The 17,946-nt window shown below is 35.0% G+C and overlaps 1 protein-coding gene across 1 annotated transcript in view; it reads left to right on the top strand.

The window, feature by feature from the left end:
* VEGFD (vascular endothelial growth factor D) overlaps nt 1-13,455 on the top strand; it is a 39,644-nt gene extending 26,189 nt beyond the window's left edge. Inside the window, exons 3-7 of the mRNA XM_044670355.1 lie at nt 1,789-1,979; nt 4,477-4,625; nt 9,612-9,712; nt 11,557-11,752; nt 12,915-13,455. Coding sequence (XP_044526290.1) covers nt 1,789-1,979; nt 4,477-4,625; nt 9,612-9,712; nt 11,557-11,752; nt 12,915-13,041 — 764 coding nt within the window. The 3' untranslated portion in view covers nt 13,042-13,455. The remainder of the gene's footprint in view (nt 1-1,788; nt 1,980-4,476; nt 4,626-9,611; nt 9,713-11,556; nt 11,753-12,914) is intronic.
* The last annotated feature ends 4,491 nt before the right edge of the window (nt 13,456-17,946 follow it).

Raw genomic sequence — 17,946 nt, forward strand, 5'->3', positions numbered from 1 at the left:
ACAGGCAGAATTTATTATTTATATCCATGTAGAAACTCTGACTCAGAGAGGGTAAGAGCCTTGGCTACCCTGATGCAACTAATGAATGACAGAGGAGAAACCTGAAACTTTTAGATGTGATATAGTAGGAAGAATCTCTCTAAAATTACAGCCTCCATTGAAATGATAGTTTTGTGTTTCCATAACAAGAGATAGGAATCCTCTGGACTAGAACTATCATAGGGAATGTTGCAAGACTGAAGAACTCTGTACTTGGGAAAGCTGTATGTTCTCTAGTCAAGCACTTTCTCCTTTCCATGAAGCCATGTTGATGTGTAATTAAACAGAAATTTCTGTCATATAAATAGTTGATTGTTACAATCATATAATTTTTTGATCTAAATTAATGGTAGGGCTCCCAAGCTATTATTCTACCAAATATCTTCTGGTTCTTTTTTTTTTCTTCCTGGTAGGAGAAGAAGAAGTGAGTGAATATAAGAGGTTATTCTGGACCACGGTTCTTAACTTGGGGTCCATAGACCACCAAAAAGTTTAGGGATAGGTTTCTGGGGACATGTGAATAGGAAAAAAATACATTAAAAATTTAGCATTTCTTTCAGTTATGAATAGTGACACCAAAGTTTGTTGAATATATATTGTTTTCATCTGATACAATAATGATAATAATGGTAGTACCAACTAACATTTGTATAGGGCTTACTATGTGCCAGTCATTCTGCCATATATTTTACATATGTTATTTCATTTAATATTCACAGCAACCCTATAATTGTGGTATTATCATTATTATTACCATTTTGCAGTTGAGAAAACTGAGGCAAACAAAGGTTAAATGACTTGCTCAGGGTCACATAGCTAGTCAGTACGTGAGGCTGAATCTGTATTCAGGTCTTACTGACTAAAGGCCCTACACTACCTATCTACAATATTTTGGTAATAGAGTAATATAAATTAATGAAGATGTAAAGAATAAAAGGAATTGGTTAAAAAATCTAAGTCTGGAAATTATACTGATCATAAAAATTAAATATTTTCTAAGAAGATATTCAAATTCAAAAACAAAGTTTACTCAACATTTAAATATCTAAATATCAAAATCTAACAAAGACTAGCAAAATGGATACTAAATAATTTCCTTTTTATTCCCAGCAGCTTTTTCCTTTTCCTTCCCTTTCTGCTTGACTCTGGTTAGCATAGTTAGAACATTGTTTTGTCTGTAGGTCTTAATTTTATCATCACTGAGAATTGTGATTCTAGGGTATTTCATTATGAAGTAGCTTTCACAGATTTTTGAAGAAATTAGTCTGCTGAGTTTTCCATTCATTGTCACTGTGCAAAATATGATCCTTTTGTGATTTATTATCATTAGAAATGCATTTCTACATAGGCCTATAAACATGTGCCATGATGGGCTCTAAAGGAAAGCAGTTATCTCTGGCTGTGGTCTTATAAGGTTGTTAATAAAAGCCATTCAACTCAATGTGCTTTTATTTATCTTCTCACTAATCAGCTTTTCCAGATTGACACCATATAGTTATAAAATGGATTGGATGTTTCTCATCAAAGGAAAATAATTATCATTGTCCGTGCCAACCCTCACTCCCTTACAATGGATGGAGGTAGAAAGAAGGATCTTCCCTCTCCTCTCCCCCCTTAAGAAATTACTATTTGTTTATATGGACTGATTTATGAAAGAAATGAACATTGGAAACATGAAAATTAAACCATTAATATGGCTCCTGCTCACACATTGTAGTACTAAAAATGTTCCTTTTTCCCTTTCTGCAGTCATCGATGAAGAATGGCAGAGAACTCAATGTACCCCAAGAGAGACCTGTGTGGAAGTGGCCAAAGAGCTGGGGAAAAGCACTAACACTTTCTTTAAGCCCCCCTGTGTGAATGTATTCCGGTGCGGAGGCTGCTGCAATGAAGAGAGCCTCCTCTGTATAAACACAAGTACCTCCTATGTTTCAAAACAGGTAATACAAATTTTCAAGATCCATAAAAGGTAGATAGAGCTCTTAGCTTGGAGTTAGGAGGACTCATCTTCCTGAGTTCAAATCTGACCTCAGATACTTAATAGCCATGTGGCCCTGTATAAGTCACTTCACCCTGTTTGCCTGCCTCAGTTCCCTCATCTGTAAAATGAGCTGGAGAAGGACATGGCAAATCATTCCAGGATCTTTGGCAAGAAAACCCCAAATGGGGTCACGAAGAATCAGACACAACAAAAAATGACAGAACAACAACATAAAGAGACACATTAATGTCCCAAATCAGAGAACAATGCTGAATTTCCCTAAAGTGTTATGGTAAAGGACTTGTGATAAATAACATCTAGCATTGTCTGGTCAACAAATAAAAGAAATTTATTAGACCAAGGGAAAAAATGTTTCATTCTAAGGCTACCCTGTGAGGTTGTCCAGTGGAACAAACCTTGCAAATGTGAGTGGTACAAAATAACTAGCAGGTGGAAGAGTCACTTGGGATACATAGTAGATAGAACACCAGCCTGGATTCAGGAAGATCTGAGCTCAAATTAGACCTCAGATACTTACTACCTGTGTGACTGGATAAATCACTTTACTGGTACTTGTCTCAGTTCTTCATCTATAAAATGGGAGCACACTGGAGAAGGAAATGGCACTCCAGTATCTTTGCCAAGAAAACCCCATTGACAATGTCCATAGATTCATATAGAGTCGGATATGACAGAATGGCTGGGCAGCATTTTCTATGGATTAGTTAGGCTACATAATACTGAAAGGCTTATCAATTAAATTAGAACCTTTTATTATTTGTTTCAAATTTGGTATTTGTTTCAAATGCATAATAATGTGTTAGCATATTCTCATATTCTTATAGATGCCTTTTTCTTAATCTGTTTTCTTAATTCCTCTGTGAAAGTTGATATTCTGATTAAATTCTATATAAAGTGAGTACATCTGCTATTTGAGTACTTTTACCAAAATGCAACAGAACTCTGGCTTTATAGGATAGTAAGGAGGCAAATTTCTCCTAATTTTGTTTGGTTAGAATGGAGGAATTTGGTTACTAAAAGGCAAAAAGACAATCCAATATTGTATAATAAGAGATATTTGTGAAAATTCTGACCTCTACTGTTCAAGAGGTAGAAGAATGTCCTCAGTATTCTAAGCAGCACATCAATTAGAAACAAAGTTTGCATAACATGACAGTAATTAGTTTATATGACTTAAAATTTTTTTATAGCACACATAAAAATTTGCACAAGATGTTAAAACTAAAGACAGAATGGAATAAGTAAAACTGTTTTTATAAACTAGCATAAATATGTCCCATCCATTGGCCCAGAACTGGTTTTCCTTAATAAACAGCCAGATTCTTAGCAAAGTCATGCTCACAAAATATTTTTTGAAATAACACAGCAATATAAAGTCCTTAAATTTGCTTTACAAGTATGCATAATTGAAAGTTTTGATTCAGTTCAAACAACAACTTTCACTACAAAGTTCTATTTGATGAATTAATAAAATTAGAGAGGTAACATTAATAAAATATATAAATCAGAGCGCTTTCCTCACAATCACTCCTTGAGGTAGGTAGTACAAATATTATTTACCTCATTGGAGAGAAGAGGAAACTGAAGTTCCCTGAGGATAAAGGTCTTGCAGCTGGCAAATGTCAGAAGTAATACTTGAACCCAAGAAACATCTGAAATGGAAACTAAAAGCACATAAAGTGGAAGTTCAAACTTCTTTATACCTTTTCTAGACTTGCTCTAGAAAAACTTGTGATCTATTCTTTGATGGATCGATTTGCCAGAATTCTTAGATTTTTCTTCTTACATTAAGAAGACAACAAAGTTACATTTTATCTTTCTTCCTTAATGACCTTAAAGCATGATTTTATCTAGTATCTAATTTTTTCCTTTATAAACCCTTCTCTGTGAAGCAGTATCAGTTATCATTGCTCCAATTTTCTCAAGGAAAATGGGCATTAAATGTTTAAGTAAGTCGACAAAGCTTACATCATGAGAGCTCTGGGAAAAGAGCTCCATGTTTCATGCTCTTTCTAACAATCTATTCTTGTGTCCAGGGCAGCTAGGTGGCACAGTAGAGGATAGACTGCAAGGCCTAGAGTCAAGAAGACTCATCTTTCTGAGTTCAAATCTGGCTTCAGATTCTTACTAGAAGCGTGACCCTGTTTGCCTCTGTTTCCTCAACTGTAAAACGAGCTAGAAAAGGAAATGTTAAATCACTCCAGTATCTTTTCCAAGAAAAACCCCAAATGAGGTTACCAAGAGTTGAAAATGACTGAAACAACATTTTTGTGTCATTATTACCTCAATTCTAGTTTTGTATTCAATTGACAATTTTGCTAAAGCTACTACTGTTAAGAATATAGGAATACAATGGGAAATGCAGAATGTAGCAGTCATTAAAAGGACTTCTATGCAATCAAGCATGCCTTATAATTATCTTTCTTCTCCTACAGCTTTTTGAAATAACAGTGCCTTTAACAACTGTGCCTGAATTAGTACCAGTTAAAATTGCTAACCATACAGGGTGTAAGTGCTTATCAACAACTCAACACCACCCATATTCCATCATAAGAAGATCCATACAAATCCCTGAAGTGAATCGGTAAGTAGAGTAGTTGCTCTTCTTAATTCTGCTTGATTTTTCTTTTTTCCAAAGCTTTATGTATATAGCATAATTCTGTCAACACTCAACAAACATACATTGATGCTAGTCTTTTTTTCCTTCAAGTGCTGCTATTGTTCTTTCATCACCATGTTGCTATGCATTAAATCTTTTCTTTATTAGGTGTTAGATGCAAACTGCAGCCAGACTCAAAAACCTTATTAGAAACAGCCTTTACATGTCTAACATTGAGTATATCTTTGGGTTTTTGGACGGTTTTTTTAATATGCATAGTTTTATGAACTTGTAAAATAGTGCTCCAGCCTCCCATATGGCAAACATCCCTTGAGTCCCAAAATAAATAGATCAAGTAAAACTAAGTTATTTATATTTTAGGAGTTCAAAAGTGCCAAGAAAAGGATGCCTACTGTTGCACCTGGATAGCTCAAAATTTAAAACCATAATGATATATTTCTTATTAGTGACTCTTATTTCTTACATTGATTAGGATAATCTGTGGCTTCTTTTCATTAAATAAACCATTCTGTATAGCAAGTTTGACTGCAAGTTCAAGAAGTCAGTGACTTTATCAACTTTGAATATGTTCTTTTTTCTTCCTTTTTACCACAGTCATATAAAATTGAGAAGGGCCAAATAAGTGGATACATGAACTGAAAAAAAAAAAAAGGATTATATACATCAATTTTCTAGTTATATCAATTAAGAGAAACAAAGTGTACTGCTTGGTCAGAATGCCTGTATTTTTCATTTACATTCTTCTTCATGTGTAATTTCTTTTTAAAAAAGATATTTTATTGATATCTTTATTTTCAGATTTCCTACATTTCCCTCCTGTATTCCCCCTACTCCTCCTCCCAAAGAGCTAATTCTTATCATAAAAAGGGTTTTTTTTTTAAAGAAAAAAAGGAGAGAAAAAAATCAGCAAAACGGATGAATACATTCAAAAAAATCTAGCATTGCCTGCAATGTTTCACACCTGTAGTTCACTCCCCTCCTCATTAGTGCTAAGAGGTGAGGGGGACTTCTCTTCTCTTAGCTCTTCTTTGTTCTTTATAAATTCGCAACATTCCTTTTCAATTGTTTTGTGGTAATGGTTCTTTCCATTTACATTAATCCAGCCTTTGCACAGCCTAGTTTCTTAGCTCTGTTTACTTCACTTTTCATCAGTTCATAAAAGTCTTTTCGTACATCTCTGCATTCATCATGTTCATCATTTCTTGCATGTCAGTAATATTCCATTGTATCCGTGTACCACAATTCATTTAGCTACTTTCCAATTGATAGGCATCAATTTTCCAATTATTTGTTACCACAAAAAGTTCTGCTTGAAATATTTTGGAATAAGAAAAATCCACATGTAGTTTCTTGAATCAAAAAGCGACCTCAGCTAGCCTCTTCTCCCAGGCTCTATACTATTCAGATTCTGATCACAAAATAAAGTATAAGAATAGATTATTTGGTCAGGGTTTTGTTTTCTTTTGTTCTGTTCTCTTGCTGAGTTGGGATGCAACAATGGTTGGTTGGCTGTCACATTCCTAGGAAAATGCTTAAATGTGCAGATTTATTGTTTCTTAACCATATTGCTCCTAATGCTATTATTACTTTTTAACACTTCCCTTCCATCTTAGAATCAATACTATGTATTGGTTCAAGATAGAAGAGTGGTATGAGGTAAGTCATGGGGGCTAAGCTCAGGGTCACACAGCTAGAAATTAAGTGTCTGAGGCCAGATTTAAAACCAGTACCTCTTGTCTCCATTGAGCCACCTAACTGCCTCCTTATAAAAGTGGAGTTACCTTAGCTTGGTTTTCCTCCTTACCAACATTTTAGGAATACTAGATTTTCTCAAATAAAAATGCCACACTTTTTTCTCCATCCCTAATTTGGATTTTATGCTTATAGCACTCTCAAAATTGATTTCATATGATTCACATAGGAGGCATAGTTAAGAATAACTCATACTTATTTAGCATTACAGAGTTTACGAAGCATTTTGCCAACATAGGACAATTAGGTAGGCAATGTAATTATTAACATCTCCATTTTAAAGATTAGAAGACTGAGGCCTAATTAGAGACATTAAATCATTTGTTCATGGTCACAGAACTAGCAAGCTTCAAAGTCTTATAAGCTAGGATTTGAACACCATAACTAACTGATTCCAAGCCTAACATTTTCTTCACTGTGCCATACTATGCAACTCTACCTCCCTGGCTTCAGTGATTTGTCCAATTTCAGAGGATGGCTATTGGTAGGGAGCAAGTTTATCTGTTACCTTTGCTTCCTATCTTCTTTTCAATATTTCGAAGGGTCACAACTGGTTGTGATGAATAAAAGCATGAAATTAGAATGTTTCCCAATTTATTCAAGAATAACTGAAAAGGGAGATATGACAAGCCTTTTCTATAATGTCAATGGCTTCTTCTGATTCTTCCCAGTAGGGAGTCAGACCTTATGCTGTTCCAGTGAGAGCCAAACAGCACCCCCACTGGCATCTGCTTCTCCCTTCAGGAGAATAGCTCTCGCACCAAATAAAAACTCTTACCCACCTTCACAGATGTTCTTTTAAGATTTCAAAGTCAAGTTTAACCAGAATTACTAACTGATAGTATCCAGAGAAAAGTCACCAACCACCTCTTAAGACAAGAGTTCAAGAGAGTGGCCAAGAGTTCTCTAATAGTCTTCTCAGCATGCCAATCTTCCTTAAAGTGACCACTGTGATTTTTCCCTGGCTGTGCCTTACAGGCACAAGGAAAGAATCCTTTCTTTGGTATTTATCTCTCTGCTTCCAATTATGCTAGATAACTAATTAATAACTAACTAAACTCAACATTTCCCCCCTGTACTTTGTTGAAAAGACTATTCTTTCTCAATGAAGCAATGCACCTAACTAACCTTATTCTAAAATTAAAACAAAGAGTTAAAGAAGAAAGAAAATAAGAAAAAAATCTTACAAAATGCAAATCACATATAACAATTATAGATATTTCAATTATATACATTTCCAATTACAAAAATAACACACTTTTAACTATACTATTACAGAAAAAAACCTAAAGATAAAAATTCAAAATCAACTTATAATAATATGAAAAAACAAAAAAAAAACCTTGCAAGAAAATTATCATACAAAATATACATAATAGATGGGACTTTCCTTCTCTGTATTTGAATCCCCAGCAACCTAGCATGGAGTCTTAATGAAATTTTGCTGAACTGAATGGAAAGAAATAGAATGAGTTGCAAGTAAAAGGACAATTACTTAATATTTTTTACCAAATATTTAAATATGGTATTAAAAAAGTAGATATCGCTTCTATCATTTGGTAAAGAGAAACTTCACAAAATTATCATTATGTTTTTTAATTGTCATTATCACTATTTCCATTATTTTACTTCTTGTAAATGAGTTCTTTTGTGAATTATAATGATGATGGGCTCTGAAGGCAAATGAACAGATTTTTAAAAACTGAATAACAGTATAGTTCAGGACCCACATGTCACCCTTTGTGACACTTATTTGTGACTCACGCTTTGTAGTTCTTTTTCCATGTACCTGACAAATATTTTTCTTCTTTACCACCTTCCACATAGCAGTGAAAATGCAAATACACTAAATTCACAAAATGCGTTCCATTGTTTAAAGTGAGTCTCGTGGACCCGGATGATGGGACCTAGCATTTTTACACATAACCCAAATGAAAATGTACCTGTTGGGGGCAGCTGGGTGGCTCAGTGGACTGAGAGCCATCCCTGGAGACAGGAAATCAAGAGATCAAATCTGACGTCACATACTTCCTAGCTGTGTGACCCTGGGCAAGTAGTTTAACCCCCATTGCCTAGCCCTTACCACTCTTCTGTATTTGAACCAATATATAATATTGATTCTAAGATGGAAGGTAAGGGTTTTTAAAAAAAGTATCTGTGATCACAGATTGCAAACACCCAAATGGAAGACCAGTTGAAGAGCAGGACAAAAATGATTGATACAAGTAGAGCATTTTTAGTTCAGAATCAGAAGAGCTCCATCTACCTATTTTTGCATGTTTGTTATTTTTAAAAATAATAGAAATGTTAAAAGTTCAGTTTTTTTAAAAATGTATTTAATTGTATTTGTGCCATCATTTGTTTTAAAAAGGGTAAATATAAAGGAATACATTGTTTTTGTTTGCTTTTATATATTGTTTATGGAGAAAATCTTATTACTTTTTTTTTTAACATTGCTTATACATATCAAAGTTCTCAATTTTCTTCTCCTACCTGATAGGGATTCTTTGTAACAATTTTTGGCCTTCTGACAAAAAAAAAGATTTCTCTACAGTGCAGCTTATTCTCTATTTCTATGTGAACCACTTCTAAATCTAGAATTGTTCTTTAATAGAACATAGTGGTGCATATCAATAATCCCTTCTACTGAAGAAGCCAAGGCTAGTCGATAGCTTGAGCTCAGGAGTTCTGAGCTATAGTAGGGCTAAAGCCCACTGTATCTACTTCAAATCTGGCATTATGGTGATCCTCTGGGAATGGGGAAACATGAAGCAGCCAAAGGAGGGGCAAACCAGCCCTGGCCGAAAATGGAACAGGTCAAAACGTTCTGCTGATCAGCAATGGAAGTGGGCTGTAAGTGTACTCCCATTCTAAGTGAGATAAGGAGACCCAATATAAAAATATTTTTGAACTGTATGAAGTTCATTCATTCATTCAACCATTTTCTAAGCGCCCATTAATCCCAGAAACTATACCAGACATTTGAATACAAAGGGAGATACAAACACCCACATATAATAGTTTCTGTGTTCAAGTAGTTTTTTTTCTACAGTTCCTACAGTTCAACAAAGATTTTTTTCTCTAATGATGAATTATTGACTAAAGGCAATTTTTTTAATGTGTAAAATGTTTTCTATATGCTTGAATGATTATTGTAAACATCTAAAATTAATTTATTTTTTATTTTTTTTCCCACAGCTGTCCCCAAACAAAAAAAGTCTGTCCTGATGAATTAACATGGGATAGCAATAAATGTAAGTGTGCCACACAGGAAGAGAGTCCTCTCAATGGGATGGAAGGTAATGATGACCTCAGTAACCATACAAACTTCTTTCTCTTTGCTTCTTCAACTTACAGATAGTTTAGAGGGCCTTAAAAAAAAAGTCTCTGATTTTGGAAAGTATTTTCCATGAAGAACATTACAAAATCAAATACTATAGGCCACAGTTCACCCAACTGGCTATGCCCATCTCAAGAGGCATATAGAAAATTCTTTGTCTACCTGGTTTCTCTCAACTATATCATATTCTAAAACTTGTCAATAATATATAAAAACAGAAAACAATAAAAGATAGTAATTTTGTAGAAAGTTAAATTAAATGCAAAATATTTGCACTGAATTAAGGGAAATTGGGAATGATATGACATGACCATTCTTATGGCTCATAGACCATGATTCTAGGGTTTTTTAGCTTAAAACATTTGGCTATAAAATTCCTTGTGCTTTGGGGTTTGGCCTAGTGCTCTATATACAGTCAGTGCTTCATAAATATTTGTTGATTCATTAATGCCAAATTCTTGTGGTTGGGGTTTGAATCCCCAAAGAAATGTGATGTGTTATAGAAGAAAGAAAAAAATGATTATACAGTTTGAACGTGTATTTTATCAGTAATAATTGACCTCCATAAGAATAGCAAAGACTCTGCTTAAAGATATTTTCCTTGCAAACCCTAAATAATCAGCAAACTGTTGTTTTTTTTTTTGCCTTGATAACAGTGATGATAAAAAATATTACTTTCTATGTTGGTCTCTTGTCCTCATGTTCCTAGAGAGTAGGGAGAGTGTCTTTTATATACTTTCTAATTCTTCCCAAACTTGGCATAGTGTTCTGTACACAACTCATGCTTCATAAATACTTATTGTTTAATTAATATCGAATTGATGAAACAAGTTGCCTCTAACATTTTAAATATTCATGTTTATCATTCTAATGGAAAAGAAAAAATAAACTGAAAAGACTTGAAGATAAATAGGTCTACATAATACTCTACTCTCTCCTTGCCTTTATAGTCTGAATCATGTCTGGATTGTACTCCCTCTGCTTCTTAGACTGTCAGGACTGACTTCGTCTGCCATTTCCACAAAGAGCCTTCCCTGATCCCTCTCTTAGTTGTTAGTTTACTACTTTCCTCTCAGATTATCTTTCATATATTTAGCTACAAGTAAATATTTGTATATTTTCACCTATTTTATATACTAATTTTCAACATGGTAGAGACTCTCAGTACAAATAAGCTCTTTTGTTTGTCATAATATCCCTAGTACCTACAGGAATATGGAGGGTTCAGGGAGGACTAGCACCTCTGGTGAGAGGGCCAGTGTTCTGTGCACTAGAGCGCCACCCAGCTGCCCAGGGAGGACTAGCACCTTTGGTGGAAAAGCCAGTGTTCTGTGCATTAGGGCACCACCTAGAGGCTCAGGGAGGACTAGCACCTCTGGTGGGAGGGCTTGCCAAGCCCTTTGCAGTGCAGCTCATCTACCTTTGGTGTCCCTCTTTCCCCCACCTTTTGCCTGTGGCTCCAAGAAGCTGTAGCAGGGACAGCCACCAAACTCTGGAAGAACCTTGTCAGCGAGCAGGCTGAGCCAGGTGGAGTGTGCCCCAAACATGTGAATGTCTCTTGAGCAGTGGGATGACAGGGTCAGATCTTCACTTTTAGAAAATCATTTTGGCAGCTGAGTGATGGAAAAGTTGGAAGGAAGAGTACTGGCAAATAGAAAGAACTAATGCCACAATATGAATTCAGTTTTTTGATTTCAAGACTAGAACTCTTTCCAATAGTCACTCTAAGGAGGGTTTTAAGAGATGACAGCCAAGGAACTCATACTGCAAATATTCTATCAACATCTTTCTCTTCCTATTTAGAACATGCCCATCTTCAGGAACTGGCTATTTGCGGTCCTCATAGGAAGTTTGATGAGGACCACTGTGAATGTGTCTGTAAAATGCCTTGTCCTAATGATCTCATTCAGAACCCAGAAAACTGCAGTTGCTTTGAATGCCGAGAAAGTCTGGAGAGCTGTTGTCAGAAGCAAAAAATATTTCATCCCAACACTTGCAGGTAAATACTTTCCATGACTGCTATGCTTTTTTTTTAACCCTTACTTTTTGTCTTAGAATCAATACCTTGCATTGAGTTCCAAGGCAGAAGAGGAGTAAGGGTGTCATATAGCTAGGAAGTGTCTGAGGCGAGATTTGAACCCAGGGCCTCTCATCTGTAGGTCTGACTCTCAATCCACTGAGCCATCTAGCTGCCCCCTGATGCTTTTACTAAATAATCTTTAAATTAACTTTTTTTTTAACAAACAGTACTTTTTGAGTCCATTTTTTCTCAGTAGTTGAGAAGTAGTCACTGAATAGTGGGTAGAAATCTTGCATTGGAACCAAAAAGACATGGGTTCAAATTATGCCTATATTGGCTATATGTCCTGGCAACCCCAGGCAAATCATCTAATCTTGCAGAGCATTAGGTAATTCTCTAAGACTACAAGTTGCAGAGAAGGTTCATCATATGATGTACTATCATTAGTTTTTAAAGTAATAGCTCTTTTAATTAACTCATACTGATTGAGCCAAATTTTACTTGGGCTTTATACCACTATATAGAGATTTGTCTAGGTTTAGAGCATCATTTATTGCATATAGTAATCAGGATCTTAGCCCTTGACAGGAATGAATTCTCAGGCTCATATTATTCCATTAAATGAAAAATCAAGAAACCTTTATCCAGTGTTTTTTTCATTCTTTAAATGAAAAATCAAGAAAGCTTTATCCAGTGTTTTTTTCATTCAGAATGAAAAAAACACTGGATAAAGCTTATTTCAGAATGAAAAAAACACTGGATAAAGTTTTCTTGATTTTTCATTTAATGGAATAATATACAGGTATCCAAGTAAGTGCCTTGGCTCTTCTAAACTTTTTTAAAGGAAGGAAAACTATTTGATTCATATTGTGAAGCAATAAATGATAAAACGAGTAGACTAGATTTTTTAGTTAGAATGTATTGCTTCTGAACTTTATAAGTCTGACTATCCAGAGTTTAGATATGAATATTTTAGACTAGTACTTGGCAAATACATAATGAAAAATGGAGTTAGAAAAAGCTAGTCAACGATATTTTTTGCCTTGTGCAGTAAAAAGCTTCAACTAGTTGGAATTTAATTCCTTTGAATGTAGACGTCAATCCTGACTTATCATGGACTCATTTTATTTTTTATTAACAGCTGTGAGGACAGGTGCCCTTTTCACACCAGGACATGTATAAATGGAAAACCAATGTGTGCAAGGCATTGCCGCTTTCTGAGGGACAAAAAAGGACCCCATGGGCATCATGGCAGAGAAAAGCCTTGAATCGATTTTTATCTTTCTCCCAAACTCTACCTTTTGGGTATTTGTAAACATTGTGCTGAATTGCCAAGTTGCTGTCACTTTCCAAGTGCTAGTAAAAATGACTCAACATCCACTTCACTTAGCAAGAGTGAATCTAGTCCACATTTATTTATTCCATTAAATAAGCTGCCAGCAATGGATTCACTGGGACACTAGCAATTGCAGAGGATGCTTATGGAGGTGAAGGACTAGAGGAATCTACTTGAAGCTTTTTTACAAGGAATAAATTAGATAACTTGTTATGGAATGACAGTTACTTTCCAATCGTTAAAGAAATGCACTAAACCTTTGCTAACTGCAAATCCTGTGAAATACTCTTATTCTCTCTTGTACAGAATTTGATTTGTAAGATGTCAGCACTGACTTTTTGATCTACTGTCCAGCTTTTGATTATTGAGTTTATTGAACTACTGTCTGATGTATCATATTTAAATATATTTAAGTAAATAAATGCATGTTATTCAAACTACATATTCTTGGGTATTGTGGTCATTTTCCCAGTTCTAAAATGAGGCAATTGAACTAATCTGATGTTCTTTGTCTTTTCCAAGCCATGAACCTCTTTGGCATTCCGGTGAAGTCTACAGATTCCTCAATGTTTTTTAACTGCATAAAATATATAGGAATACGAAGGAAATCAGTTCTATTAAAATGAAATTTCTTTTAAAAAATTCTTTTTTATAAATTCATAAATCCAAGGCTAAAAACCCCTGGATTAGATTATTTTTAAGGACTATGACTCTACCATGTAGTACTATTCTCCCCCATATGTTACAACTAGATTAATCATGTGGTCAGTTCTAAACATTCAGTTTTAGTATTGGTATTTAATTTTCTACTGGGCCTCTTAACATTTTTTGCTTCTCTACTTTTTCCCTGTGCTGTGGCAAGCACTTAAAGCTTGCCTATACCAATTGTGGAATGAGGGAAGAAATAGATGAAATAGTGAACTTATTGAATATGAGGAAAAAAATGGCGAAATCTCAGAAAAAGGTATAAATCTGAGGATTTGTGATTATAAAAATATGCATGAATCAGAGAAGTCAAAAGTATAACTAGGAATATGATGTCTTAGAAAGAACACTGTAATAAGAATCAGGAAATATGGCCCTGTCACTAATTAGTTGTATGAATTTGAATTTTCCTCACATATAAAATGGAAATGATACCTACTCTAGATATAGCTGGGTTGTTTTGAAAATCAAATTACTCAACAAATATTTACTGAGGGGCAGCTGAGTAGCTCAGTGTATTGAGAGCCAGGCCTAGAGACTGGAGGTCCTAGGTTCAAATGCGGCCTCAGACACTTCCCAGCTGTGTGACCCTGGGCAAGTCACTTGACCCCCATTGCCTAGCCCTTACCACTCTTCTGCCTTGGAGCCAATATACAGTATTGACTCCAACATGGAAGGTTAGGGTTTAAAAAAATATATATTTACTGAACACCTACTATGTACAAGATCCTTTGATAAGTACTGGCACATGAAATTATCTTGAAAAGGTTTAAATGGTATATAAATGTATTATTTGTGAGAGTCCATATGGGTCAGAAAGAATAGAGAGGTGGATCCTTTTGCCATGAGGAGACAATGAAATGTCATAGAGAATTTGGATCTGCAGGCATAATATTTATAATATATGAAATATAATAGAGTATATACATTAAGTATAAATAGTTATGTTATAGTTTGCTATAACAAGCAAAAGTTTAGCTAGCTTGACAGTCTGTCCTTTCTGGAACAGCCCCAAGAAGGCAAGTTATGCTTAGAGGAAGCAATGGGCACAAGACTTGCAGGGAATCTCCAGGATGGAAATTTCTATTCCAAGGGCTTAGATGGCATTGACCTAATATAAGAAAGCTTAGGACCCAAATTATAGCCTACTTCTTTTCCAGAGATTTCTAGTTAGACTTATTCTAGAGCAAATCTGGTCAAAAAGCACAGAAAAGGCAGCAATCCTACTTCTTCCATCAGATAGAGAGGGAATATTACGTAAAGGATTTATTGTAATTCTGAGATAGTTGACCTAAAGGGACAAGTTTCTGGGTTTTCCTCCCACTTCTTTTTTAACTCCCGAAACTGTCTCATTTTATAAAGAGAGCTCAATAAATGTTGATGTAATTTATTCCAATAAATAAGATGTAGATTTATAAAGAATGTGATTGATATAGCCATAAAGGTTGTTTGAATTTTTCAAAATCATATCAGTTGGTAGGACATGGTGGTGCACATCTATAATTCCTGCTACTAGGGAAAGTTGAGAATGGTAGATCACTTGAATTTGAGAGTTTGAGCTTTGGTATAGCTAAAGCTGATTAATGATTACATTAAGTCTGGTGCTCATATGGTAAGCTCCTGAGAATAGAGCATCAACAGGCTGCCTAAGCAGGAGTAAATAGGCATAGGGAGAAAAAAAAAGATCAGGTTAAAGCTTGAAGCCAAGCAGTACTAGGAATAGATCTATGAGTGGTCATTGAACTTCCATCTAGGCAAGATGAGGAAATATTATCTCAAAAAATTAAACGAAATAATTTTTAAAAGTACATAAAACATGTACATGTATATATAAAATGTTTATATCTATTATATAGTTTATATCTATCTATCTATTGATCCATCTATCTTTAGCTAAGTCCTGATAGTTTTCTCTATTTTAGAATCCTAGATTATGTGTCTATTCTGTCTGTTTCATTTTTAATTATAGGAAACAGTGAAAAGATGGTTATATGAGACCTTTTCTAGCCTTTTGCAGCCTGGTCCTGTAGGCCTTCACTGCAAAATTTAGTCAGAAAATTCCCAAACTTTCTTAATTCATGATGTCTAAGTAATCTTAGTGTCTTAGTAATTTTTTCACTGTGCCCAAAAGAAATACTCACTAGTTTGTGTATTATGTAGTTAGACCATAAAAAAGTCAAAACTTAATAAGTTTTTATGTCCTAACATCTTAGTAACTGTTTGAAAAAACAATACTCATAAATTGAAAGAAAAAATAATATTTTTATTTCATTCTTTGATAACCACAATTGCTTACTAACAGGATGTATTCATGTTCGGCACTGGACAACTTCTTAGAATCTTATTGGACAATACCACCCTCATTTCCTATTTGCTTTTTTAAAAAATCATAGCAACTGTCAAAAACTGAGCTTCTGCAAAATAAGAACATTTTTAGTTACTTGCATGCTTAAGAATTCAAGTAAACAATAACCTATCGCAAACATTTGAAAATATCATTGAAAAGAATGTAGAAGGATCTAAAATTGAAATGGTGAAATACCTTAAGCTTGTAGTTAGAGTAGTATCTGATACTCCTAGTATCAATGTTTCCCTCAAAAATGTAAAATACCTTGTAGTACTCCTGTGAGTTCATTTAGGTACCTTGGAATGCAGTACAACAGAGTTTAGGATCTACGGGCATAGTTGCTGACATTAAAGAGAGAAAATAACTTTAAAAAAAATTTTGACTCCCAAACAGAAACTTTCTTTTTTTAGCCAGGGTACAAAATATAACTACAGCAATGAAGAGAATTGGGAAAAAGAAGAAAACTGTAATGGCTCAAGCATGGACTAGGAAATGATGTAATGAGGAGAATTTGAGGAAAGGTGTGTGGTAAAAGGGGATTTTGAAGGGAGGTTGTCAGGGACTTGCTAGGTAAGTAATATGGGTTACAGGTAGGCTGGAATAGGGAGATTCAGGATATAATATGGGCTGAAGTCAGGGAGTATAGCACTGAAGGTAACAAAGATCTTCAGGGAGAGGAGGAATTAATCTAAACAGGCAAAGAACAGCAGGGTTTATAGACTAGGACTTAGATTAAAGACAAACTGAGGGAAATAGACTGAATTGAAATTAACTACAGGCTTTAGTTAATTTCACAGGAAGGGACTTGTTTTGAAGTTACACCTTTCTCCAAGATGGATACCCCGGTTTCCCTTCAAGCCCAGAGTATATGTTGGTTCTTTATATGTTGGTTCTTTCCCTCCTCTTCCCTCTCTTACTAATTAACTGACAAAGTAACTAACAGGTCTGTTGAAACACAAAAGGGTTTATTGTCTCTAAGGTTGATTTGTCAGGAAAGTGGATTAAGGAAGCCCTAACAGTTGTTTAAAGAAACCTCAGGTGGGGGAAGAGAGGCAGAGGTGGGGTTTGAGCAAGGTCCTGCCTTAACTCAGCTCTCAAGGTGATCTTGAAATCTAATGGGAATATGATGATGACTAACTAACTTCTCTAGATAAAATACTGCCAAATTATAGTTAAACCCTCACAGAGTTGAACTCTTCTCTAATTCACTCTCCTTATTCACTCCACAGACATTTAAGGTAAGGGAAGGAAGGTAGGAAATGAGGTAGGGTATGGAGATACAAAGGTTTATCTAAACTAACAATTTCTTAAATAAATATTCCAAAGCTAGACTCAATTTTCAATTCTACAGATAGGCAAAGAAGCAGCTCAGCTGGTCTGACTCTTTCTCCACGAGATCCCCAAACCAACTGACCTCTTCTTCAAGATTCTAAACTCCTAACTGATTTCAGAACTCAGCCAAAGCTTGAAAAAACTGTCATGACCCCCCTCTCTCTGCACTACAATAACCAGGGAAAAAATGTACTTAATGATAAACTTAACACACTGGCTATGATGAGCTCTATTTAACATTGCTAGCCTATAAGAACAAAAGAAGTAATACTAGGAAAGCTAATCATGTCTGGCCCTAAATGAAACTCAGCTAAAGGTTTTCCTTTTTGAAGGTTCTGTCTGTCCTGGGGCAACCCTAAGAATGCAAGTTTTTAACAGGATACATGTATTATGGAGATGATATGCAATATAAAACTAAAAGTTGGGCCTCTCAGGTATTTTGGGGGTCATTAA

The sequence above is a fragment of the Gracilinanus agilis genome, chromosome 3 (assembly GCF_016433145.1).
Source record: "Gracilinanus agilis isolate LMUSP501 chromosome 3, AgileGrace, whole genome shotgun sequence".
Taxonomy (NCBI): Eukaryota; Metazoa; Chordata; class Mammalia; order Didelphimorphia; family Didelphidae; genus Gracilinanus; species Gracilinanus agilis.